The sequence below is a fragment of the Euleptes europaea genome, chromosome 4 (genome assembly GCF_029931775.1).
Source record: "Euleptes europaea isolate rEulEur1 chromosome 4, rEulEur1.hap1, whole genome shotgun sequence".
In the NCBI taxonomy this organism is placed as follows: domain Eukaryota; kingdom Metazoa; phylum Chordata; class Lepidosauria; order Squamata; family Sphaerodactylidae; genus Euleptes; species Euleptes europaea.
In genome coordinates, this window is record NC_079315.1 from 71,000,954 (window position 1) to 71,028,626 (window position 27,673).

The 27,673-nt window shown below is 42.1% G+C and overlaps 1 protein-coding gene across 1 annotated transcript in view; it reads left to right on the forward strand.

Moving 5' to 3' along the window:
* MCC (MCC regulator of WNT signaling pathway) overlaps window positions 1-27,673 on the forward strand; it is a 249,633-nt gene that overhangs the window by 13,915 nt on the left and 208,045 nt on the right. The window contains exons 2-3 of the mRNA XM_056848103.1: window positions 6,651-6,898; window positions 25,167-25,366. Coding sequence (XP_056704081.1) covers window positions 6,651-6,898; window positions 25,167-25,366 — 448 coding nt within the window. The remainder of the gene's footprint in view (window positions 1-6,650; window positions 6,899-25,166; window positions 25,367-27,673) is intronic.

Sequence of the window (27,673 nt, forward strand, 5' to 3'; positions counted from 1 at the left end):
GATGCTGACCAAATACACTTCCTTTCCTTTAAAGTCATTGTTTTCAACTTCTATTTTTTGTTGTTTCTCAGGTAGCAAAAACTAAAAGATGTGTGCTGAGGGAGCATAGGGTGAAGCAATTTGCAGTGCTCTCTCTGATCCGTACTGCCACGGGGTATATTCACAGTTTTCCTTGTAGAAAACTAAGGCACTTGTAAATTTCATAAATTGTACATTATGCATTGAATGCTGTTAAAGTGGCAGGATAAGTTTAGGCTTGGTAAGGGGAAAAAACCTGTATATATTCCCATTTCCCTCAACAATTGTGTTTCTAGGAGAAAATGAGGGAGCAGACATGGTTTTTCAATTTTTTGAAATTTCTGGAAGCTTTACTTCTCTAGCCTTGCTGAATCAGAGAGTCTATCTAATCCCGTATCCGTTCCTGCCGTTGATGCCTTAGAGTTATGTATCACTATGAGAAATTCATCCAGTGTGTGAGGGAGATCACCGGATGATTTATTCTAATTGTATAATATTGATGGCTCTTAAGAGTTTTGAATATCAGCATTTGTATGCTGGCAAGTTCTCTAGTATTCTGATTAGACATCTCTGATGTGGAATGTAGCTTTTTTGGGGGGATTAATTTTATTATATGTTGACACTGCTGAGGGAAAGTGGCATTTCTAAAGATATTATGAATTGTTTTTTGGGTTTGTGTTATGTTTTTAAAATTGCATTGCAGTCTGCCTTAGGCACCCTTCTTGGTCAAAAAGCAGTTAACTTGTATCAAATAAACAAATAATTTTGGGATCGTTTCCTTTATCTGATTTTGGCGGTTGCTTTTCCATTTCCCCCCCTTCATATGGGTTTTGTGCCAAACATTTTTGTAGGAAAAACCTTCCTTAAAGTTAATTGAGACAGTCAAGAAGGGGAAAATATTTTAAAATGTAGATACTGTTAATGAAAACTTCTACTCCCATCCCTTCTAATTTTTGCCCTAAGAATGGAGTAGAGAGTAAATTGAACTCAGAGCACACTTGATTGAGAATTATGAACAGAATGGGTGGTGTCAGGATTGTCCAGAGAAGTCTAAGAAATTTGTTTTGGAGGGAGAAAAAAACCCCAATTTCCACATAAATACCTGCCGGCTGCCTTACTGTTTCTGTATTCAAATATATCTGCTACAGTTAGCTGTGGAAGTGTGGAATATATGTACTGTTTAAGTGACTTTTCTTTGGCCCTTGGTTTTTAATTTGTGTGGTTCATTTTAATGAGAACATTTAACACATCATTCCTACGGATAACTTTATTTGGAACTAAATTTTTAATTATGCAAAGCTTATTTGTATAATCTCAGTAATATTGGCAAGAAGTTTAGCACATTAAACTATTGAAAGTTAACTATAATTAGAAACAGTCATTGCAACTCCCTGAAATCTTAGCTCTTGTTAGTAATTATCTTGCAGTTAAATACGCAGGTTGTGCCAAATCAAATTTAATTTAGCATGTTCTAGAAGCAAACTTTAAAATGGGCAAATGGACAGTTCAGTAGTAGTAGATAAAGTGCATGCTGGTAATACTATATTCTTCTCAAGGAGTCATTTGCTTACCAAATATTGGACTGTTCCTAGTCTGAATAAATAGAGACACTTTAAAATGGATTTTTTTGTATTAAACATATCATTTTGAATAGCAAAAGTGAACAAAGTTCTGCAGTCAGCTGTATATCATCAAAGCACAACTTTGATAATTTAATAGAAATTCCAGAAGTGTAGGTATTTTACTGTGCAACCATATGCAGCGTTACTCCAGTGTAACCCTGTTGAATCTGTGTTCTTATAATTACTCTGTCTTGCTTACAGAAGTTCAGGAGTGAGTTTGTTGTACTTTGAATGTGCCACAGGGCTTCATTGTTTTAATATAAACAAAAAATATATAATGAAACCTGTGACAACTGGTTTCCTAGCATGTTGGGAACATATGTGATGCTCATGGCTGGTGTAGTGGTTAGATCCCTCAGAGAACTTTTGCAAATGGAAGAGGGGTATGATTTTCATTTATTGTTCTCCCCTGCAGCAGATATTTCACTCTTCCCTTATTCTGTTTGTGTGTGTGTGTGTGTGTGTGTGTGTGTGTCCCCTTTCTAACCCAAAAGGTTGCATGGAGTCACTGTGTCAGCTGTTGCCTCTGTGAAGGAAATCCATGTACAGGTGATGCCATATTTTCATGACAATGATAGCTCCTGAAAGTTCTGTTGGGTTTCATGTGTTCGCATATTATGTGAATCCGCCCTAATTTGAAAGCCTGTTTTTTTAAGAGGATATGTCAGTGCTGTTTCATACATTAGGCTCCTATCTGGAAGTTAATGTCAGTATAAGAAATCGAATAAGTCTTGTATTTATAATTGTGTATGATGGTTGCCCTTTAGTTTTAATTTCTTATCAGTTAATGTTTTTACTTATGTTATTTAAACTGTCTTGTAATTTTGAGATTTTTAATTGAGCTCTTGTACAAGTTTTGAATTAAAATTTGACTTCCTCAATGAGTGGTTCCTTTGAATTCCCCAGTGTTCAAAGTGGCTGTATGTGCATTAAAAGCGGTTTCTGTGTCACTGAACCACCAAGGTTAATGGGAATTGAGTGAACTAGATATGTAGGAAATCTATCGATACATTCCATTACACAAACAAATTATTGAAGTTTTCAAAAATGAATGTACAGTGTCAGTTTTTGGTAGTATAGAAGATTGTGATGAACCCAGCAAAATCTTATGCTTTAGCTGCTATAATGCTATGATGTTGATGGTCAGGAAATTATTTCCCCCAAGTTTAAACAAGTTTTTTTTTTTTTTTTAGAATTTAGTCTGAAGGAGATCTTAGACAAAAACAAGTATTAAGGTACCTTAAATGACAGTATATGTATTATGGCAGAAGCTTTCATGGACTGGAACTCACTTTATCAGATATGTGTTCTTCATTGGTATGTGCTTATTTGTTAACTAAGAAAACATTTCTGGGTCTGAAAGCTTCTTGTTAGTCTTGTTAAGATGGCAAACAACTCTTGTTCATTTTTGCTTTAACAGACTAGTGATGCAGATGAAGTTCAAGCTGGGGTAACATGAAATACGCACTTTCTTAAGTTAAAAATGATAACCCTAATGTGAGGCGAGCTCAGATGTTTTTTAATTTGGGTCTGGAGTTGAATTAGGAAGGTTGATAGGCTTCCCATCATCCTTACCTTTCCTCTGTTCCCTGGCTCCTTTTTCCCTTTCTCCAAATTTAACTGGCAGTTGAGCATCAGTGGCAAGTCCTTCCTGCTTTCCATCTGTCAAAGATTCCATCGCCTAAAGGTGCCATAATAGGAGCACCCAGGTGTAAGGAGCTCTGGAAATCTATAGTTTCCAGTGTTTTTTATGCTTGTTAGTGTGTTTTGGTACTTTGAGATACGCTGCTGCACACCAGTTTGAGAAAAAGGACCAGGAGGGGCGTAGTGTTGGTGATTGATATTTACAAGGCAGAAGTACCGTATATACTCGAGTATAAGCCGACCCAAGTATAAGCCGAGGCACCAAATTTTGCCTCAGAAAAGGGAAACCTGTATTGACCCGAGTATAAGCCGAGGGTCAATACTGCAGCACTCTAACATGGCGGCCGCCATTTTAAGATGGCGGCCGCCATTTTAGAGCGGGAGGACGATCTCGCCCCTGCCCTGGGTCGCCCTCTCGCCCGGGCTCCCGAGCCCTCAAGACTCACCCCGACCCCAGCGCCATCCTACAGGGGGAGGGGGAAGAGCCCCTACTCACCGGGAGAGGCGATGCGCAGCAGGGCCGCTGATCAGCTGGCGAGCGGGAGGACTGGCCCTGGCCCCAGGGCTGGCCAGCCAGACGGGGCCGCGGGGAAAGGTGGGACTGCGCGGTGGGGGGGGAGAAACCGCCGCTGCTGCCGCCACGCAGAAGGTGTGCTGGGGTGGGGTGGGGGGTTAAGAAACCGCCGCCGCTGCCGCCGCACAGAAGGCACGCTGGGATGGGGTGAGGGGGAAAGAAACTGCCGCCGCGCAGAAGGCATGCTGGGGTGGGATGGGGTGGGGGGGAAAGAAACTGCTGCCGCCACGTAGAAGGCGCGCTGGGACGGGGTGGGGTGGGATGGGGTGGAGGGGAAAGAAACCGCCGCTGCCACCGCCGCACAGAAGGCGCGCTGGGATGGGGTGGGGTGGGGTGGGATGGGGTGGGGGGGAAGAAACTGCCGCTGCGCAGAAGGCGCGCTGGGCTGGGGTGGGGGGGAAGAAACCGCCGCAGGGAAGGCGCGCGGGCAGGCGGCAGCGGCGGCCCCCTCCCTGAGCGCAGGAGGCCCCGCAGGCCGCTCCCAGGCCGCAGGGAAGGTGCGCGGGCTGGCGGTGGCCCCCTCCCTGAGCGCAGGAGGCCCCGCAGGCTGCTCCCAGGCCGCAGGGAAGGCGCGCTGGCAGGCAGCGGCCCCCTCCCTGAGGGCAGGAGGCCCCGCAGGCCGCTCCCAGGCCGCAGGGAAGGTGGGCAGGCGGCGGCCCCCTCCCTGAGCGCAGGAGGCCCCGCAGGCCGCTCCCAGGCCGCAGGGAAGGCGCGCGGGCAGGCGGCGGCGGTAAGTCCTCCCCTCCCTCCACCTACCGTATTGACCCGCGTATAAGCTGAGTTGGGCTTTTCAGCCCTTTTTGAGGGCTGAAAAACTCGGCTTATACGCGAGTATATACGATAATGTTGATTAAGAAGGCCTTGTTTTTCATAGTTTGCAGATTACCTTGAGTCTCAATGAAAAAAGTGGGCTAAAAATGAAGTTAATAATAATAATAAATGTAATGATACAGTCTTGAGTCTAGTTTCTAAATCGGTTTGTTTCTTTGGATGCAGCATCCCTTTTGGATGGCATGACTACTTTTTGTTGATTAGTATTAGTATGATTGGGCTGTAGCAAAAGTAACAAGGCCCTCATTTCTTGTCAAATTCTTCTAAAATGGGTGTTACCTATTCTTATAGTGCATTTCCCATGCACTGCTGATGCAGAAGTTTCATAGATAATTTAATAGTATTGGTATGTGCCAACTTATCTAGATTTGCTAAGGACATGGAAACTAGACATCTCTTATGATGTCACATGTTAGTGGTTGAGATTTTATTGTCTGTAGATGTGCTGATGACTGTGTGTGTAAGTTTTGGGCTGATCCATGACTGCAACAGATAAAGATATAAATAAACATGTCAGTGGAACCTGGGAGCTACTGAGTTGTTCTTCATTGCTGAACTGCCAGTTTCTTCTTTGGAAATGGAAACAAAAATTACATTAACCTTTCCTATAAAGTTTCTGAGGAACTATTTGTAAGAGCATCTATCTCTGGACATACTCTAGCACTGTCATATCTTTTTGACTTAAATGATGAGTTGGAAGTGCATGCCTATGGCTGCAATCTTAAGAAACTTTCTAGGGAGTAAGCCTCACTGAATAAAATTGGACTTACTTCTGAGTAGATGTATTTAGGATTACTCCAATTGAAATCAGTGGGCCTTAATGGTCACATTGGCTGGATGATGCCTTTCTAAAATGTCATGAGCATTCCGGAATTGAGTGATAATTTCCTGAATTGAGCGATAATTTCCTTGAGAAATATTCTAGTTGATTTGAAACAGATGAGATTTTTAAATGAGTGTGAAATAGGATGTAGTCTCAATTTGTGGGATTTTTTCTTCTTCCTGTATGTGATAGCTTTAAAAATGGTTTACTTTATTACTTGAGGGGAGCAAATTTTCTTTACTCCTGTGACTTTGAACACAGCCCACTCTCACTACAGGTGCAGCACTATGTGTGAAACTTTTTTATTGGTTCACAAAGCCCTATTTTTTCTCTTCCCTCACAATGTTATGGGCCGCTAGGGGAGTTGATAACCTGTGTATCTCACCTAGTCCTTGTGCTTGCATCAAGACAAGTTGCTTGTATTGCAGAGTGTGAGTGATTTGCACAGAGGAGAGGGAGAAGATTTCATTGGAGGGATGCCCAGCCAGCCAACCCCAATGCACACAGTGGCCCTGGTTCTGCCTGTATACATGTAGGCAGCAAGAAAATATAAAAGAGGACTCTATTGTAACCACGGGTTTCTTAGGTGGACCGAGTTACACTCCATTTTATTATATGCCATGTTGTTACTCTATATGCCTCTTTAGATATTGCAAAGTATAATGGTAAGTTTCAGTCTTGCATGATATGTTTTTCTGTTGTGGGGAGAAATGTGGAAGGTCAGACATGAATTAAAACAAGATCACTTTATTTCTCTTCCTTTCCATCTGCCTTTTTCTGTTATTCATTCCATTCTGCTTTTTTTGCTTCATACCTGAATAAGAGTAAAAATCTTACTGGTACAATAAAGTTTCGGCATGCAACCTCCTGAGAGTTTGCTGTATGTGGCTGTGCCAGGTAACCACTGGAGGTTATAAGTTTCTTTGTTCAGACATTGGCTTCTGTAACTGAAATTGGCTGGCCTGGAAGTGCCTTTGTTGAAATGAAAAAATGCAGTCACTTTATTGGACTTCAGATGACTTTGAATTATTGAGCATTCCTCTTATACAGAGCATTTATTGTGCTTATGAGCTAAACTACCCTTTTTTTTTGGTCTTCTCTCTCCCTTCCCCATCTTTTGCTTTAAAAAATTCCTTAGGAATGACTTATTGATGGTGTGCCGCCAACTAAACATGGAGGAGTCTGTGGCTGAGATCATGCATCAGCTTGGTGCAGATGAAAATGGAAAGATTTCCTTTCAGGATTTTACTCGATGTCGCATGCAACTTGTGCGAGAAATCCGGAAAGAAGAAGTGGAGCTTTCTGTGAAATCAGATGACTCTTGTAAAAAGAAAACATTAAGGGACAGAATAGCTTCGTGGCCAACAAGCAGTGATAACAGTTTGGGTAGGTATGAATGAATTCATTATGCCTCGTGTATCCAAAAATAATTATGCAGATGTGAGCACTGGTATAAGTGTTTTTCAATGGTATTTTCCTTGAGAGAATGAAGGATGAACTTCAACAGTGCCAATCTATTCAGTTTGACATTCAATGCAGGAAAAAGTGATGAATTATATTAACATGTCAGTATTGGGTTCTGGTTAAAAGCCCTTCCCCCACCCCCCAATACCACCTATTATGGTATTCTTCTGCACTACCATTCAGGGTTGGAATTTGGAGACATCATTTTGCAGTGTTTTCAGTCCTATGATAGCGCTGCTTGGCTATTTGGCCTCTGAGATCTAACAAGGTTCCATCTTGTCCCCTCTGCTTTTCAACATCTACATAAAACTGATGTGTGAGGTCATCTGGAGTTTTGAGCTGGATGGTAATTGGCTCTATCTTGTGTATCCAGCGGATTCCATGAAGGCTGTGGAAACTTTGAACCAGTGCCTGGAATCTGTTTTGAGATGGATGTGGACTAATAAACTGAATCTTAGTCACCAAAAGACAGAGGTGATACTGCTGAGCAGAATGACTACCTCAAAAACTGAAGTGTGTCTCCTGTTCTGGGTGGGGTTGCACTCTTCCTAAAGAAACAGATTTGTAGCCTGAGGATACTGGTGGACCTGAGCTTCCTGTTGGATAAACGGGGCAGCCGTTGCTAGGGGCACCTTTTAACAGCTTTAGCTGGTGAGCCAGTTGCAGCCTTTCCTGGGCAAGAGAGGTCTTGCCATTGTGGTGTATGCTCTGGTAACATCTAGATTAGATTACTGCAGTGTGGTCTGGATGGGGCTGCCCTTGATGAGTGCCTTGAAACTATGATCACTACAGAATGCTATGGTTCAAATGCTGGCTGGCGTGGGTTGCAAGGACAATATCAGGTCAGTTTTGATCCATCTAGACTGGCTTCTAATATGTATCTGAACATGGGCGTGTAAATTTTCTATATTTGGAAATGTGTAACATGACTCAGTAGAGCAGGCTTCTTCCTATCAGGCGTGAATCTCCAGTAACATCTTCTGTGTTTGATTAAGCTTGTTGTTTTCCCAAGGGGTTTCTCTATATGGGAATGGAAAGCTGGGAAGGTGGAGACTCAGCTGACACCTGCATTTGCTTTGGGAGGCCACCCTGTGTCATATGTAACATGTAATGTTAGTTATTCTATCAAACCAGCTTCTTCAGTTAATTGCTGTTTCTCACACTGTCCTGAAAAAATGATGTAAGTTATGTCTGTCGTTTTGGATAAACATGGTCATTTTTTAGTAACAATAAAAATAAACTTTTTGTAGCTGTTTTGTAATCATGTGTCCATAAAAACTGTTCACAAGTCAAAAGCATAATGAGAAGAATGTGTATTACTGAGCCTGACTAATGATTACACATAATCATCAATTAACAAAACACACACATGCAAAAACCCTCCCCCAGTGCAAAAAGGCAAATGCAAAACAAATAAATGATGAAAAAGAGAAAGAACAAATGTTTACAATTATTACCATACATTTGGTTTTATAGCTTCAACAACATGTTGCTACAGCTACAGCACTTATGTCTACTTAATTCTCCCCTGAGGCAAGGGCATCCTGAGCTGCGGGTTGTTTTCCCTCTCCATCCGGGTAGGCAGGACTAAAAGATTCTGACTTCCTGTGATACTTGGCGGGAAAACAGCCTGAGGAAGCCAGTTTCCGTCCTGCCTATCCGGGTGGAGCAGGCAACTCCGCATAGCTCTGTGCCTTTAGGCTTCATTTCTTTAGCTAGGAGTAGTTTCTTTCCCTTTCGTGTTACAGCTTACCTCTCAGTGTTCCGTGAGTCCTTAATCTTCGCCTTGATCCTTGTTTTTTGAGTGTTGGTCTGTCTTCTACCCCCCCCCTCCGTTTTTTTCTTCCCTCCTTATTTCCTTAGCCAAGATGGCCGACGCCATTTTAGTTAGGGAAGACGACCTTCTCTCTGAGAAGGACTATCAAAGGGGGTTGGTGCAGAGCAACCCCAAGGGCTCCGGTTCTCCCAACGGCCGCCCAGGCGGACCATTAGGGAGCAAAGAGGAACCGGGAGAGACCCAGACGCCTGATCTGGAGGCGCCTTTAGAAAAGCCTAAAAAGGCGCGCAAAATAGCGCCGCAGCTACCGGGCGCCCGGAGAAAAAGGCGCGGCGTTAAAGTTGGAGCAGGGGCGAAAGCCGGGCGCAAGTCACCCGCCTCTTCCCCAAAACCGGCTAAACCGCTCAACAAGCATCAGGGACGTTCGGATCCGATGGCAGCTGCATCCTCTGGTAACCCTGCGCAAACGGGAACGTTCCCGCCGGGAGTTGGCAGCCCCCCCCCCTCCCAGGAGGTGGCAGGCGCACAATTTATTTCATGGCAAAATGCTGATGACCTTATTAATTATGCCCTCCAGCGTCAGTGGATGGCCTTTCAATCCTTTCAAACTCGCCTCCCTCCCCCTATGGGATTGGACCCCTCCCTTCCCCCTCCCAATCTCCCGCCTAATCCTTCCTTTTCCAACTGCACTTCTGCTGTAAATGAGGCAAAATCAAAGGTCGATGCTCCCTCTGCTGGCAGGAGTGGGTCATGGCCTACAAAAGCAGCAATGAAGGCTAAGCCATGTGAAACCAGGGAGAATCAAATGGAACTCTCTAAGTCTCCCATTTCTTCTGTAGATTATGAGGAGGAGGAGGAGTTAGAGGAGGGGGAATTCGATTCCGACGAAGACCCACCTCAACAAGTAGAACAGCATAACAGACTTTTTTCTGGGGAGGATTATCAGGCCCTTTTGGCAAAGGCTATCCTCGCCCTTGATCTCAATGAGGAATCAGATCAATCTGAAGAGCCAAAGTCTAAGTTAAAAAAAGGGGTCAAGGAATGCTTTCCAAGACCTAAGACAACAACCAATTCAGTACCCTTCCCAGAATTTTTCATTAACGCGGTCAGAGACGAATGGGAGCACCCAACTCCCAATAAACAACTCCCCACTAGTATTAAAAAATTATACAATCTGGCTCCACATGCCATGGAAATGCTTAAGGTTCCCTTAGTAGACGCCCCTGTGTTGGACCTCCAATCACCAGGTTTGATCCCAGAAGACGGGGTGGGCTCCCTGAGGGACCAGTTAGACAGAAAGTCAGACTACCTGGCGAGGAAGGCGCACGAGGCCTCAGCCATGGCCATTCAGACCAGCGCTACCACTTCCATCTTTGCTAGGGCCGCTTATTTATGGGTCAAGAAAATTATACAACTTGTACCAGATGATAGCCTCAGAGTTCTTGGTGGTCTTGACAGAGTACAAACTGCGTTGACCGTGATGGCGGATGCCTCACTAGATACCATGTCCTCAGTAGCGAGGTCAATGGCATCAGTCACCTCCATTAGAAGGGGTCTATGGCTCAGGTCCTGGCCAGCTGATTTTAAGGCCAAAGCTACACTGATGGCCTACCCAGTCAAAGAGGGGAGGCTTTTCGGAGAAAAGCTGGACAGTATCCTTGTTGAAACAAAGGATAAAAAACAGGTCCTTCCCATGCAGATCAAAAAGACCAACGTTCTCCTCTGTATCATTCCTTTCGTTCCCCCAAATTCACTCCCAGATTCAGAACAGACTTCAGGAGAGGCTCTTGGGTGTCAAACCGGGGATCATGGAACAATACCAGATCCTTTCGCAGAGGGGGGAGATTCTCTAGGCCCCAAAACTTCCAGGCCAGGTCAGATAAGGGCGACCGATTACCCAAACACCCCCCTCAGTGACGCCGATCACACCTACGTGGGGGGGAGGTTACAAATGTTCACAGCAAGGTGGGCCTTGTCCAACCCGGACAAATGGGTCTCTCAGATCCTATCAAATGGATACCTACTGGAATTCACCTCCCGACCCCGGGATCTCTTCCTAAATTCCCCTATATCACTCAAAACAGAGAAACATTCAAGGACAATAACAGCAATTCAACACCTGCTATTCATCAAAGCCATAGAGCCAGTCCCCAGCTCTCAGAAGGGCCAGGGAGTATATTCCATATTTTTTACGGTGCCAAAGAAAAACGGCGACTGGAGGGCCATCCTCGACTTGAAGTACATCAACAAGAGGATGGCTCGAAGACACTTCCGCATGGAAACAGTCAAGTCAATAGTGGAATCTCTACTCCCTGGCACCTTTATGACGGCTGTGGATCTGACGGAGGCCTACCTCCATATTCCTATACATCCACTACACAGACCATTCCTCAGGTTCGCCTATGGACCCAACCATTACCAATTCAGAGCCCTCCCCTTCGGGTTGACATCCGCCCCGAGGGTCTTCACGAAGGTACTGGTAACAGTCATTGCTACACTCAGACAGGAAGGAGTCCAGGTACACCCGTACCTGGACGATATTCTGATCTGTGCTCCAACACCAAATCTCTCCCGCACCCATACAGATCACGTTATCCAGGTCCTCCAGGAACATGGATATCTCATAAATTTCGGCAAGAGTTCCTTACAACCTTCCCAAGTTATGACACACCTGGGAACCAGAATCAACTCAAAGACCAACTCTTTATCTCTATCCCAGGAGAGAATAAGCAAACTGAAAACCTTTGCTACCAAACTGACCAAATCAAAGTCCGCTATGCTAATGTCCCTTGCGGCTCTACTGGGCCTGATGGTGTCGTGCATAGCGATTGTCCCATGGGCACGCTTTCACTCACGCCCCCTTCAGTGGCTTCTACGTCCCCACCAATTAGATATAGCAAGAAAAAAGGTCAAGTCAGTGACAATCCCACACAGCGTCAGACACAGTCTTCTGTGGTGGACTGTTCCGTCGAACCTGCACAAAGCCACACAGTATATTCACGAAGACCCTGTTCAAGTCTTCACAGACGCCAGCCTTTTCGGATGGGGGGCCATATTGGGAGATCAGGTAGCCCAGGGTCGCTGGACCCACCAGGAATCACTGCTCCATATCAACCTGTTGGAGCTGAGAGCTGTCAAATTAGCTCTCTGGAAGTTCGCAGACATAATCAGGAACCATCATGTACTTATCAGAACGGACAATGTCGCTACAAAAGCGCACATCAACAAACAGGGGGGGTCCAGGTCCTCTTCCCTTCACAGAGAAGCAGTAGCAATTCTCACTTGGGCTCAAGCCAATCTTCCCTCGATCAGAGCGGAACATATCAAGGGAGACCTCAATTGCCAGGCCGACTGGTTAAGCCGGCAAAATTTAGACGAAGGAGAATGGGAGTTAGATCCAGGAACATTTCTTCAGATCACAGAAATATTTGGCACCCCCTTAGTAGATCTGTTTGCCTCCGAATCAAACCGCAAGGTACTCAGATTCTACTCCAGGTATTTTCACCCAAAGGCAGAAGGCACAGACGCCCTTCTCAGCCCGTGGCCCAGGGGACTGCTGTATGCTTTCCCCCCAATACCCATTCTACCAAAAGTCCTCCGCAAGATCCATCAATACAAAGCCAATGTGATATTAATAGCCCCTTACTGGCCTCGGAGGCCATGGTTTGTAACTCTGAAGCGCATGTCCTGCCAAGATCCATGGCAAATTCCAACGGAATCCAACACTCTCAGACAGGGACCTATCCTTCACCCAGACCCTCATTGGTTCTGTTTGACCGCCTGGCACTTGAAAGGCGGTCACTGCTAGAGCTAGGCTATTCCGTCGAAGTGGTTAACACAATTTTGGAGGCCAGAAAGCCCTCCACTAGGCGCATTTACAACGCGTCGTGGAAGGCTTTCGTTCGCTGGGCCAGGAGAAAGCAAATGGACCCACTTCACCCTGACATTCCCGGCATCCTGGAATTTTTACAGGAAGGGGTTAGACAGAACCTGAAGGCTTCCACTTTAAGAAGACAATTGGCCGCCATTTCTACTGTTGTTCCTTTCACGGACGGACATCCCACGACACAGCATAGACACATCTCTGCCTTTCTAAAAGGGGTATCCCAAATTCAACCTCCTGCCTCTCACAGGTTCCCTACATGGAATCTTAATCTGGTTCTTAAGATTCTCATGGGTCCACCATTCGAACCTCTCAAAACGGTTCCGATGAGGTACCTTCGCATGAAGGTCCTCTTCCTTACAGCTATTACCTCAGCTAGGAGGGTATCGGAACTCAGAGCCCTTTCCATCAGAAAAGGCCTGTGTGTCTTCCATAAAGACAAGGTTGTCCTAACTCCTGACCCCACCTTCCGGCCTAAAATAAACTCCCATTTCCATAGATCTCAGGAAATAAACCTCCCATCGTTCTGCCCCAATCCATCAGGCACAACCGAAGCATTATGGCATACCTTAGACCTCAGGAGAGCCATCCGCACATTCATTAAGCGTACTGCAGAATTTAGAAAGTCAGACTTCCTATTTATAGGAATATCTAACCCCAGTAAAGGAAAAAAGATGTCAGCCGCTGCCATCAGTAACACAATCAAGGCATGCATAGCTGAAGCTTACAAGGTAGCTGGCAAGCCAGTGCCCGAGGGCATCACAGCTCATTCCCTTAGGAGTATGGCAACTACTGCCGCCTTTGACAAACAGGCCCCGCTGGAAGAAATTTGCCGGGCCGCAACCTGGTCCTCTGTTTCAACATTTATCAAGCATTATAAAATTCACACATGGTCCTCAGCGCAGGCGGCCTTCGGCCGCAGGGTCCTGCAGAATGTAGTCGAGTAAGTGTAGCTTATCCCACCCTTTTTTGGGGAGCTCTTATAAGTCCCGCAGCTCAGGATGCCCTTGCCTCAGGGGAGAATATAGCCTTGGATACTCACCGTGAGGGCTTATTCTCCTCTGAGGCGAAGGGCATCCTGCCCCTCCCTTATAACTTGTCTTACAATAAAAATTTTAACTGTTCAGTACTTGTCTCCTGCTTAGCACAGGAATGGCTCTATCTGTCTATCTGTTCATGTTGGGTTATATGCAATTGCAATTTACAGTTAGTTTATATAGCGAGTTCTTCCTACTGCTGTTAATGTAGCTAGTCTAGACGGTAACTGGCTTCCTCAGGCTGTTTTCCCGCCAAGTATCACAGGAAGTCAGAATCTTTTAGTCCTGCCTACCCGGATGGAGAGGGAAAACAACCCGCAGCTCAGGATGCCCTTCGCCTCAGAGGAGAATAAGCCCTCACGGTGAGTATCCAAGGCTATATTTGTCAAATTACTTCTTTCTGTAGATTTCCAGTTGCTGAGTGATGATTAGTAAAATATATAAATAGAATCCAGGCAGCATAAAAAGCATCCACACTTACTTGATTTTGTTGCTAATCTAATTTGATGAGTTAATTTTTCCCAATACAGCTTTATTCCACAAGCACATCTGTTTTTTTAATGAAAGAAATTATGGTGTCTTCAGAATCATAAACTTAAAAAAAAAGATTGTGTGTGTGTGTTAAGTGCCATTATAACTGGTTGTTATAATATTTCTCTTTGTCTCTGAGTCGATGGAATGCTGCATTTAGACTTTTTATTCTGTTTCTGTCACCTTTTACTATTGTTTCTTTTCTATCTTTAGCAAGTTTAAGAGTTTAATCAGTCATCTATCGAGGCTTTTAATTCCTTTTGGCTACAGGAATAGTTTTTTGCTCATTCTTCCTTGATAATATCTGAGGCTATCTGTGACAGGCCCTTTCTCATAACTGAGATATCTGTGGGTCCACAGATAGCCTCAGTTTAGTCACAGGTTAGAGATGTAAAATGTCTAGAAATTCTGACCTACAGGGGAAAAAACTGTGTGAAAAAAACATATATTTTTTTGGAAATACTGAAATATATGCAATCCTTGCTTTATTATAAAATCTAAACTTTTTGCTGATAGAACGGCTTTGCACTGGCTTTACAGAGACTGATTGTTTAAGAATGACAGCATGAGGTGATTCAAGAAAGTATCATTGTTAGAAGTCTATATAAGTGATCAATTCGGAACTGCAAGTGTGATTCTTTCTGCAGTCTGACTCTCTGTGTTTCGGCTGGAGAGATTTTGATCCCGGCTTGTATGTTTAAACTTGGTACCATTAAATAGAGCAAGCCCTAAAAGTACTTCCTGATCTCCAGTGTGTTATCCTTGATCAGATATACCTGGGGTAACGGTTTTTAGGCACTAGAGTAGAAAACAAATTCTGTAGTAAACACATGAAAGTATATTTAGCCAGAAGCTTTCTTACAGTCACAATAGGTAGAACTACCAGTATGTTTACATACTAAGCTAAACTTTATAACACTGAGAACACTGAGTCCCATTGGGAGGCCAGGTCTACCCATTGGCTTTCTTGGCAGTAGACCTGGCCTCCGGAGGCCCATAGAAGCCAATTGGTAGACCTGGCCTCTGAAGGGGGACTTTTTCCCCTCCTCGGAGTCCAGGTCTACCGCCAAGAAAGCCAGTGGATAGACATGGCCTCCCAATGGGACTCAGCCGGAGGCCAAGTCTACCAAAGGAAGCCTGCCCCGCCCAACAGCTGATAGGCGGGGGGGAGGGGCAGGAACCGCCAAGCCGCCCGCCCAGCAATCGCGTGGCTAGAGGGGAGGGGAGGCTTTAGCCTCCCAACCATTGAGGGCAAGGGAAAGAGGGACCGAGCCATTCTCCACGGCGCGCGGGGGGGGAGAGACAGCACGCCCGCTCGCCTGCTCTCTCGTTCTCTTTCAGGCACGCCGGCGCGAGCGGGCGCGAGAGCAGGGGCTCCAAACCAAGTTTGGAGAGCCGCACTCAACTGGCCAAAGAGCCGCATGGTTTGCAGACCCCTGGTATAGTGCATCTAAGTAGTATATGCTGTATTTAGTGTGGTAGGTAAGTATTCAGCTATTGTGTTTGCAACTGCTGACATACGTCTATATTCAAGATGCTTTAGTAATGGGGGGGGGGAGAGAGACCCCACAAATATTCCTGAAGTGTGTCTAAGGGAGTAAGGACAGGGCCTGAGTATATTTATTCAGAAGCAAATGCCTCTGACTTCTGGGAGAACTTGCTTCCTGTTAAGTATTTACTTATAAAAAAAAATCATATCACACACTTTCATCCCCGCTGCAATCAGAAGACTGAAACCATAAAAGGCTAAAATAGAAGCTTAAAACCTCAACAGTACTCTTTTCAATTAAAAATGGAAAGCCTAAGTGAAAAGATTAATTTTAGGCATGTTGTGTAATAATGGAACAGCTAGCCACTTTGCTTCTCTTCTGGAAGGAAGTTGTATAAATAGGGTGCCCCATGGAAAATGTCCTCTCCCTTTGGTTCTTGTAGGTTATCCGGACTGTGTGACCGTGGTCTTGGTATTTTCTTTCCTGACGTTTTGCCAGCAGCTGTGGCAGGCATCTTCAGAGGAGTAACACTGAAGGACAATGTCTCTCCTTCAGTGTTACTCCTCTGAAGATGCCTGCCACAGCTGCTGGCGAAACGTCAGGAAAGAAAATACCAAGACCACGGTCACACAGCCCGGATAACCTACAAGAACCAATGAACTCTGACCGTGAAAACCTTCAACAATATTTTGTCCTCTCCCTGTTGGCCACCAATCTTCCTTCTGCAGGTGCCTGCACAAAAAGAAAGTCATGTCCATCAGATTGCTATGGTTAAGCAGGAACATATGGAAAAAGGTGATTCTTGGTATGCTGGTGATAGACTGGTCAAGATTTTAAAATTAATAACCAGCACCTTGAATTGTGTGGTAGAAGGTACCACCAATTTGCAGCCAATTTATGGTGCCCCTGTAGGGTTTTCAAGGTAAGAGACAAACAGAGGTGGTTTGCCATTGCCTGCCTCTGCGTCATGACCCTGGTATTGTTTAGTGGTTTCCCATCCAAGTACTAACCAGAGCTAACCCTGCTTGGCTTCCAAGATCTGACAAGATCAGGCTAGCTTGGGCCATCCGGCTCAGGGCCTTTTTAATTGTACCTGGAAGTAAATAAGTAGCCAGTGAACTTTTTCTATATCGGTATGTTGTGTTCTTTGCAACCTGCCCTGGATAGTAATCTGGTTTAAGCAGTTTGTTACAATTTGAAGCTTCCAGACCATTTTAAAGGGCATCCCCATGTGGAATTTGTTACTGAATGTCATCTAATCATGAATAATGGTAGCCAGATCTTGACTGCTGAGGAAAGGCTGCAGCTGACGCAACGGTCTGAACCAAGGCACTGCATGTCACACAGGAGATCTGTTTCTGCATCTGTAACTCCAGATCTAAAAGAATCCCCAAAATGTGAACCTGCTTTTCCTTTAAATCTAGTCCAAAACAAACTATCTTGGTACTCCTCCACCAGCTTCACTCTAAACCACTGGCACCTCATTCTTGTCTGAACTGACCTTCAGTTTATTGGTCTTCCTCGAGCTTATTACTTCTTCCAATCACCAACCCAGGACATCTGCCTTATGTGAAAAGGAGAAACAGAGCTGAGTGTCATTTGCATGCAGGTGACACCATACTCTTTAGTCCCTGGACAACTTCTCCCATCAGCTGCCTGTAGATGTAACTCATGATTACAGGCTTCATTGTCTCTTTTGTCTCAGAAGGATAAACATCTGAAGATTGACACAACTTCATTTACATTAGATTTGAAATGCAAGAAGGAGGCATTAGAGCCAAAATTTAGGCTTGTCAAGCAGTTTAGGATGGGGATAAGATTGGGAATAGTATATGATTTTTACTTTGGTAATGTAAAATATTCTGAAATAAAACAAATGAAAGCATACATAGTTTAGAGAGGTGTATTTTAAGCAAAGTTAAAAGCAAGAATGATTTGCTTAAAATACACCTCTCTAAACTAATGTATGCTTTCATTTGTTTTATTTCAGAATATTTTATATTACCAAAGTAAAAATCTTATACTATTCCTTTGCCACTTATTTAAAGGCATTAACCTTAATTGTTTGTTAAGCATTTGACCAGCCATTATGCTTTTGTGTGTGTCTTTATTGCATGTTTTCTCTGAGGCAGATGACAGTATTACCAGCTGTTTATGAATTGAACTGTTTGCAGTCGTTTTTTGATGTCTGCTGTATATGCATCTGTACATAATGAGACGATTCTATAGAACTCTTGATATTTATTTGGCCTTTGCAGGCTAGTAATGGGCTCAGTCTTTCAACTGTTTTCTGTTAATTTTTGTTCATTAGGGGGCTAAATGACAGGTGGTATTATGGTGCCACCTACTGAAAAACAGAAGATAAACATATCTGAACATTTTATGGGGAGGAGAGAGGCAGGAGGAGAGGAGTTTCACATAAATCTGAACACTGTGAAATAAGCAATTGCTTTTAAAAAGGATCTAGTGATTATCTTTTCCAGTATGGAATGCCTGTTAATAATTTGTTTAAAAAGATTTTATTATAATTATTTTGCTATACACAAATGAGGAATGGGAAAATATGTCATACATCATATATCAAATTCAGTTTGAAGTAAAAAATAACAAAGTACCATCTTCTTGCAATTTGTAATGTTTGCCTTTCATGATTATATTTAGATAAAAAGAAAGAAAAAAATAAAATGAAATGGGGAAAGCAAAAAATTTTTTTGCTCCTGTTGCTATCCATTGTAAATCTGTTTGTCTAATAATCCTTTGTTCATATTTATCTCAGAATGTTCTCTCTCACCTGATCATTAGATTTGTTTTTATTCTAGTGCAGAATACATGGATACCATTTCTCAGTAAACATCTCCCAAACCTTACTTTTCCCTTCCTGCATTTTCTTGTTTTATGAGCCCATTTGTCAATGCCCAGCAGGCTTTGCTGTTTCTAAGCTTGTACAAATAGCTGTCTTGCTCTGGTTTTCCTCTGACAGGTGCGGGGTGATCTTTTGGCCCTTTTCTGACGATTTGGACGTTCTGATGGGTCTCTAATAGTTCAAGGTTATGCTACCAACCGGTTCTGTAGCCCCCTAGAGGCTCCGACATCAGCTTTTAATATTATCTTAATGCCTATATATAATATGATAAATATATGTTGATGTACAGCAGCATAACAACTCTCTGAAAAGACTACAGACTTCATGGGGAGGCCTGACAATCTGATGCAGAGCTGCTTAGAGCTTTAACAGAATAATATGGAGCAAATTAACAACCTCATTTTTTTAAGAAACGAGTTTAAAATGCAAGAGACCTGATGCATGCTACTGTAGATAAATTAAGAGTGAAATTACAACATGTTTTCCTCGGAATTTTCAGTTATTAGATTCTTCAAGAATCTTTGGATTAAATCAGTTTTAGTTTTAAACTCATACAGTTACTCTAGGCATTATTTTATAAGAAACTGGTATTACAGTAAATCTCCAAATAAAATTGAGGAAATTTCCAAATAAAATTAATCATGAATGCCCCAAAGATTTGTAGATCATCCCTGTTAAGAATCACTGCTTTAAATAAAATTTTCCTTGCCTCACTTTTAGTTTCCAAGCATATTTGTTTCAAACAAATCAGTTTCTGCAATATGAAGTTTCAGTATTTCTAGAATTTTTTTAAAAGGAAGTGTCTGTATTTAAAAATGGACTTCTTAATCCTGTATGAGCCCAACCTACCACTACAGTCATCTTTGGAGGCCCTGCTTTGGGTGCACTCACCTTCTGAGATTGGATGGGGGGCAACCTGGGAGAGGGCCTTCTCGGTATTGGCACTATAGATCTGGAATTCTCTCCCTGGGGAGATGAATCTGTTCCCTTCTGTTGCTGTCTTCCACCAGCAGATGAAGACTTCTTTGTTTGGCATTTCTTCAATGACTCCTCCTTCCTGACTAATGTTTTTATGTTTTGTACATGTTTTCACTATGATTGTAAAGTCTTTAAAAATTGTTTCAATTATATATGTTTGGGAGAAGGGTTGATTGTAATGGTTTTATAATGTAATTTCAAAAATTTGTATAATGGTTTTATAATGTAATTTTATCATGTATGTTTTTATGTTGTTAGCCATCTTGGTGGCCCTTGTAAGGACAGAAAGGCAGAATATAAATTCTGTAAATAAATAATAATAAAATTAGTCTTTATCTTTGTGATGAAGAAACTTTTTCTTAGTGCCTGTACTTATCTTTTCTGAAGAGAATTTGCTGTTTTATCCCAGTTTTCAATATCTGTTCAGATACTTTTAACACAACTAGAGGAAGAGATTTCCACAACTAGATCGCAACCACCCAAGAATGCCTTCCTGTTCTTTCTTGTTTTTACATGTCATGTTGGGCACTCTTCAGTGATCAAAGAGAATGCCTTGGGACTCTGAATGGAGGTGCCTTCTGTGATATGTAGGGTATAAGTAATTTACAATTTGTAGTTCAAACCTAGCACTTTGAACATTGTTCCTTATGACTACAGGAAGCTTGTACAGACATTTGGAACTGCTATAACAAAGAACTGTCTTGTGACGCATTAATGATTAACAGATTTATTGTGTCATAAGCTTTCAAAGATTACGGCACTCTTCAAGAGATGCCAACTGAATCTAAATCTGTTAGTCTTTAAGGTGCTACATGAGTTTTTGCTGTAAAAGACTTACATGGCTAGCCCTCTGAAATTTGTGTACTGTTATACTCCTGATGGCTCTCCCCATCTGGAGGCTGACCATTACTTAAACCACACCTTAAACAAGTAAGGTAGCCATAATACATTAGATCGCTGCCTTATGAAACATTATAAAGGCAGCTTGTCTCAAATTCTGGTTAGAAAAAAATAAATGCTTTAGATGAAAGCAAGGCTTCCCACAAAGAAAACAGTGGCAATTCTGCAAATCAGTTACTTGCACAGAAATGAAGTTTCTTACCAGAACGATGGTAAAATTTATAGTCTTAAGTTGCACCCTTCTCATCCTACCTATTATTTTTAATGGCCGTCTTTCTAAGTAAGCTGCTAGAATTCTTGCTTGTATATAATAATCTATGGTTTGCAAGACAATAAAAAGCCAAACAAGTGATTCTACAAACCCTCCTCTTGAGAGCAAAACCAAAACAAATTATCTCAACATCTAAGAACATGCTAAATGCCATAAATGCTACAGAAAGAGAAATATGAATGCTGTCATTTTTTCTTTTCTGTTGTATTGTGGTTTCTTCATTCAAAAAAAAATGAACATGGATAATGTTCAGAACGATTCAAACATAAGAATTGGTGTTTCGATTCAGTGAACCAGGAATAGATGAGTTGAAAAAATGGGTCTGTTTTTTCTCCCTTGCAACCTCCTGCACTCTCCCCCCCCCCCGAACAAAGTAAGATGTAGTGTAGCTCAAGGAGAACTGGGCGGAAATCACCTGCCTGCACAAGTTCTTCTGCAAATGGAGAAAGAGGGTAGTCTTGTTCACATGTTATGTTCACTTGTACAATCTGTAAGAAAGAGCAAACATATGTTCACTTTACAAATGAAACTGAGGACCAGTACTTGGGTAATTGTGGGGTTTAAATCATACATTCAGCTGTATATGTGTTGTAGGTAATATGCCAATTACTTAACGTATGCATACTGAAAAATCAAGTATACAGAATACACAGGTTCACTTTTTCTTATGAGCAAGGCTTTTGCCCAAGTGTGGGAAAATTTTTTTATTCCTTCTTATGTTTCAGCCTTTTCTCTGGTGTTTCACCCCACACCATTCTCTCAAGTGCAGATTTTCAAAAGATGCAGGCGAGAGGACGCAGGGAAAAGAGCCCTGCATGAACTCGTTCTCTTCACTGTTAACTAGATGTGATCCTTTAGCAAAGTTATGGTATGGCATATTCATTGTGTATCCAAGTAGGAGATTTATAAAACAGTGCCTCCCATTTAATTGAAATAATTTCTTATGCACAAAATTATTTAAAGGAAGCTATATGCAAATAGTTTAAATACAGTTTTTAAAAGGTACTATGAATCAACAGAATAATTTAAGCAAATAATTCATAGACATTTAATGCCGTAACTCATATTGTTTGTTTCAGAAGAAAATATAGCCAAATATCTAAATGTTAGACTACAAAAGGATGTTTTACTTTGGGCTTTAAAAAACATGCCATTTTCCTACCTGTACCACAACATTCTCAGTATAATATCTTTCTGCTTATACTTAGCTACTACAATTGTCATCATCAATATATCTAATACTCAACATGGCCTCTCCTGTGGATACTTAAATCTAGAGACTGGAGCCATGAACAGACAAGACAGATCCTACTACAAAATTGAGAAAAGCCCCAGGTTTGCAGGAAAAAGGGGAGGAGGCCTAGCAGCAACAATGCTATCATGTAATTTGTGCAACTTACCTAGGTGCAGAGGTGGCTATAACTTGATGCCACACAACTCTCATGGGCACAGCAGCAGCCCCCAAACAACTAGATAGAGCAACTTGGTCAGGCCTGGCATTGGCCACCACACAGCTCACCTGAGTAACTTGCTACTGTATGTTGCAGTTTTGCCAGCCTTTTCCCAGGGAGTGGCTGCTGTTGGGGGGAGGGAAGCTAAGATCCTGTGTGGTGTAGTAAACCAGTATCTGGGAGACTTATAATCAAATCCCTGTTCTGCCACAAAAGGTTGCTGAGTGACATTGGGCCAGTCGCCTTATCTCAGTGCAATCGACCTCACAGGGTTGTTGTGAGGATAAAATGGAGGAGAGGAGAATGATGTAAGCTGTTTTGGATCCCCACTGGGGAGAAAGGTGGGGTTAGGAATATACCATGGATCACCTTCTCTCAAGTAAACTTATTTGTAAGATCTTACTCAGAGACCTGAGGGAAGTATGATAAAGGCAAGTGGAACAAGAGATTAATGTGATCAAATATGGTTACCTGTACCTAGACTGAGGTACTTAATGAAGAAGGTAGGTTTTAAGGAATGAAGGAAAATTCCTCTGCTCCAGGGAGGGACTTCCAGGAGGCAGCAAGAATGGGAGGAAAATAAAATTTTGAAATAAAATAAAATGTTAGGGTATGTTAGCATAAAAGAGTTGGAGCAAATGGCACTGGATGTATATATGGAGAAAGCAGAAAAGGATGTTAATGTCATACTGTACACTGAGTTGAAGTGTCTACATTTGCATGTGATTTAGCATGCTTATAACTGTCCATCGTTAAACACTTACCTCAGCATCCTTATTCAATAAGGAAAGATCTTTTCAGAAGCAAGCTTCCAACATGCACCATCAACATCAGTGTGGATTTGCATATGGAATATACTGTTTCGTTTAAGGATCCAAAGTTTAAATTAGTAATGAAGCTGCATATGGGAACATGTCCAAGATGCAATGTGTAATTGTACTCATACAAAGGCTTTACCAAGCAGCATGAAAGATACAGACAACTAGGATGCATTCAAACATGCCATTGAAAACAGTTAACTAATAAATGCCCATCTTTTTTAATGAGTTCTTATTTTCCCCAAACATTAATCAATTACATACACACCATGCAAACACAGACTGTTACGTAACAATGTAAATTTCAAGAAAAGAAAATCCTAGTCTAGTACGTAGCAAATCTTCCTCAGGATAACGCTATTCTGTCCTATGGACAGCCCATTCCTGAGGGGAGGGGCTGTGCTGGTGGTTGGAGGCAGCACAGCGGCACTACCTGCAAAGGAGGATTCAGCCCCCCCCCCCAATGAAACTGCTCCATTGGGTTCCACGGGGATTTTTTAAAAAAAGGTAAAGGTTCCCTGTGCAAGCACCAGGTCATTCCTGACCCATGGGGTGACATCACATCCCGACGTTTACTAGGCAGACTTTGTTTGCGGGGTGGTTTGCCAGTGTTTTCCCCAGTCATCTTCTCTTTACCCCCAGCAAGCTGGGTACTCATTTTACCGACCTCAGAAGGATGGAAGGCTGAGTCAACCTTGAGCCAGCTACCTGAAACCAACTTCCGTTGGGATCGAACTCTGGTCGTGAGCAAAGCTTGGACTGCAGTACTGCAGCTTACCACTCTGCGCCATGGGGCACCTAAAAAGGTGGCGTATCTCAAGGTAAGGGCAAAAGGGGGTGTTCCCAGGCCAAAAGGGCTTAGGAGGCCACCTAAAGGTGGCTCTTCCCTTGGACCAGCCCGGGAACACCCCAGGAATGCCCCCTGAGAGGACGGCGCATAAAAGTGTGCTGGCAGGATGCCGAGCCGGTGTCTCAGGGCCATGCTGCCATGGCAGCGCAACCAGTCTGGTGCGTGTGGCCCAACACTGCCATTTGTGCTGGTCGTGGCAGCACAAGTGGCCCGGGCACCAGCACACGTGGCGCAGACTCCCGCGCAGGCCCTTGCGCACCTCCTAAAGTCTTTTGGCCTCCCAGCTCAGGAATGAGCTGTAAAAAAGCGAAACAAAGAAATGGATTAATAATTCACCCGTATTATGCAGTTAAATCATCTTCGTAATTAATATCTTTGTAATTAATATAACAGTTATTCTGTATATTATTGTGTAAATTATCAACAATGAATAAAGTATTTTTCAATCTACTGTCTATTATGTATTTCTTTTAACTAATATTAATTTATTCAGTAACATTTCTTAATCTAAATATAAGCATCATTAAATCACATTAAGATTCTTAACACATATAGTCATAATACAATCTCCAATTTTTCTCCCACTCTTCCATGGGTCTCATTAACCAGATTTGTTAGCTTGGCCATCACTGCAGATAGATAGATAATTTATTTGCCGCACTTAGCCAGTCAAAACATGATAAAACGGAAAGCATGGACTAATAGATTCTTACAATCAAAGAATCACAGTCCTAGTCTTATAACATTTTAAAACATTTAGAAAAAGAATTACAGCTGGGACACATCTGTCAGTTGCACTGTTTTAAGGCGACGAATTTTCATTGCTGCTAAACAAAATTTCGCAACCTGAAGAGAGTTTGAAGGATTACCCCCTTGTAGGAGCATCTCAAACCTTTCACCTGCCCTGTCAGGTCTCAATCTCGATAAGAGGGGCTCAATAAACTTCGAACGGGGTAAGGCCATCACTGCATATTCTGCCAGCTTGTTTAACCAGCATGTGAAGTTGATTTTATAATTCTTCATTACAAAATGTATATCCTGCCTTTCTGCCCCCACAAGGGCCACCAGGGCAGTTAACAAATTAAAACATATGTAATAAAGATCACATTTTAAACCAACCCTCACAAAAAACCCACATCATTAAAAAATTAAAAACAGTGCTAAAATACACACAAAACCAACAATTAAAACATAGGGTAGGAAAGAGGGATCACTAAGGGAATGCCAACCAAACAAAAGTTTTTACCTGCTGGTGAAAAACAGCAACAGAAGGACTCTTTGGTCTTTGTTCATTGTAATTGCTATTTGTTCTTTTTTAAAATATTCCAGGTGCTCTATCAGGTGCTAGAGAGAGTTGGGAATATGATTCTGGAGCTAGAGACCTTCAGAGTCCTGACTTGCACAGCCGTTCAACACTACAGAAGCTCTCAGAATATGGAGGCAACACCATGAATCAACAAGTTGTGCTGCAGAAACTGCTTACCCAGGCCTCCAGTCTCAGCAATACAGTTGGAGGAAGTTACTTAGAACTTGCTAACACTGTGAGTAGACTTTTTATCTGTGTTAAAGACAGTTATATTTTCCCAGCTTAAATATGTTAATTAATACTTTGAATCTTATCCCATAGGAGATCAACAGGCTGCTGTTGTTTGCATGAACATAATTAATTTTTTATTTCAGCAAACAATCTGTACCAAGCTGTCACTTTATTATTGAGAATTGATATTCAGAAAAGACTTAGCTCCGCAAGGCATTTGGTTGTGCTTTATATCTTATTCAGACTTATCTTGTGCAGTGCATACAGATTATAAAAATGCTTTAAGTTAATCAGTGCAAAGAAACCCTTTACTTATATCAGAATCATTTGTGAGAAAATCCATTCCATGATTTATTATTGTTTACTTCTCTCTTTTTTAAAAAATTGTTTATTCTCTCTGGAAATTCTTGGGTTGCTAACACGATATTCTGACATCTTTAAAGCTTCTTTGGAGTTTTTTTGAGAGGGGGCTCAACCATATGGCAAACTGAGCCCTTGGATTCTTGTTCCTTAGTTTGGGCAGATTGTAAAGGTGAAGGTATGTGTTCCTTGGCAGACACATGATAATGAATGGAAAAGGGAAAATAAAGTTATCAACAGGAGAACTCCAAATAGAATTTCAATTCCAGAAGATTATGCTGTAAATCTAACTAACTTAGATAACAGCATAGTACAGGAGATGCTAATACTACAGTCTCATATGGGGTAAGTATGTGTTATGCCATAATGACAGTGATGCTAGATGTTACCATCCTAGCTACATTTCAGACACTAGACGCTAAGGGTTAGAAAGATGCTGTATACCTGTGTATGGCTTCCCTTGTTGTGTTAGATTGGGTAAGATGGCTGTCTTGAACACTCTGCCTTGTTTGCTAGTGGAAGGATGCCTTTGTAACTGTCACAGTGCATATTAGTCTTAAGTGTATTAACATTTTACAACATTATGCCAATGATAGTTTACAAAGATGTTTGTGGGATTTGGAGGAAAGGGTAGGAATAAGAGATTACTCTAGTTGTTTTGAGGAATGACTTCATTCTAGTTCCACTTCCTTCTCCCAGCTTCCAAACCTCAGTACATGGTCTGGATATCTAGTAGATCGTGAATAGTGCTGTAACTCTTAGCTGTATGTTTATTTATTAACAATACATGGTATTGTTCATTTCTCTCTTTTTCTGGGTGTATTCATCTGTAATTCTGGGGGGTCCATATTCCTCCAAGCATTTCTAAAGCTTAGTATCTTGAGAATATTTCTCTTTGCTTGGTTGCGATCAGGTCATGCATATTTAACCTTTTGGTTGTTTGTACAGTATTATTATTGATCCATCTGATATTACTTTAGAATCTTCATGGTACATGATGCAAATATTAGCCATGACTAACTCCCACTGAAATGAATGAGTCTTCACTTAATAATAACTAAGTCCCATTGCATTGCTTTCTATATGAGGATTAACCATGACTAACTTGAGCAGTATGGTGCCTGAGAAGTATATTTTATCCTCCATTTTCATCTCTAGAAGATGTATTTTTATTTTTCCAAATACTTGATTTCAGACTTTTGTAAATACTTTTGAATTTATGTGTGGAATGCAATTTTGAATGTCATAGGTATTCTATAATTTACTGATATAAACAGTAAATTTAAGCTACCAATAATTTTGTGTGTGTGTTTGTGGGGCAAAAATTAGGTTCAACAGGTTTCAACCCATTCACGGATGAGGGCTTACCGTAATTTTTGTTTTTCATAGTGAGAAAAAACTTAAATGGGGACATAGGTTCTATGACTCCCTTCAGAGCAAGACTTCACTCAGTGGAAGAAAGGATTTAAGAGACTTGCTGCAAAGAAAACCCCCACTAAGTTGTATATTATTAAATTTGATCTTCATTAACTATCTTTCCAGGGGCAACAAATCAAGAGTATCACTGAGGATTAAATTAATTTCAGAGTGCAAAGTGATTGATTCTGGATGACTGCCCAAAAGAGCATTAATGGTCTGCTTGCTCTGAAATAATGGGTTACCATTTGTCTATTCATGACCTATTTATTGCCATAAATCATGGACCAAAATGCTGTAGATTTAGACTAAATGTTGCTTTAATGCAACAAGCTATTACAATTGCTTTGTAGATGTGAACTAGTATAGCAACAAAAAATTAGCAGCCCCCCAAACATTTTATTAGCCTACCTAGTATGCACAGGAGAGTGGCTTACGTTTGGGGGGTGGGATCTGGCAAGCTTGTGTTAGGACATACCTGGTTCTAATGGCTCAGCTGTGAAAGTCACTGGTTGAACCTGAGACAGCAGCACTT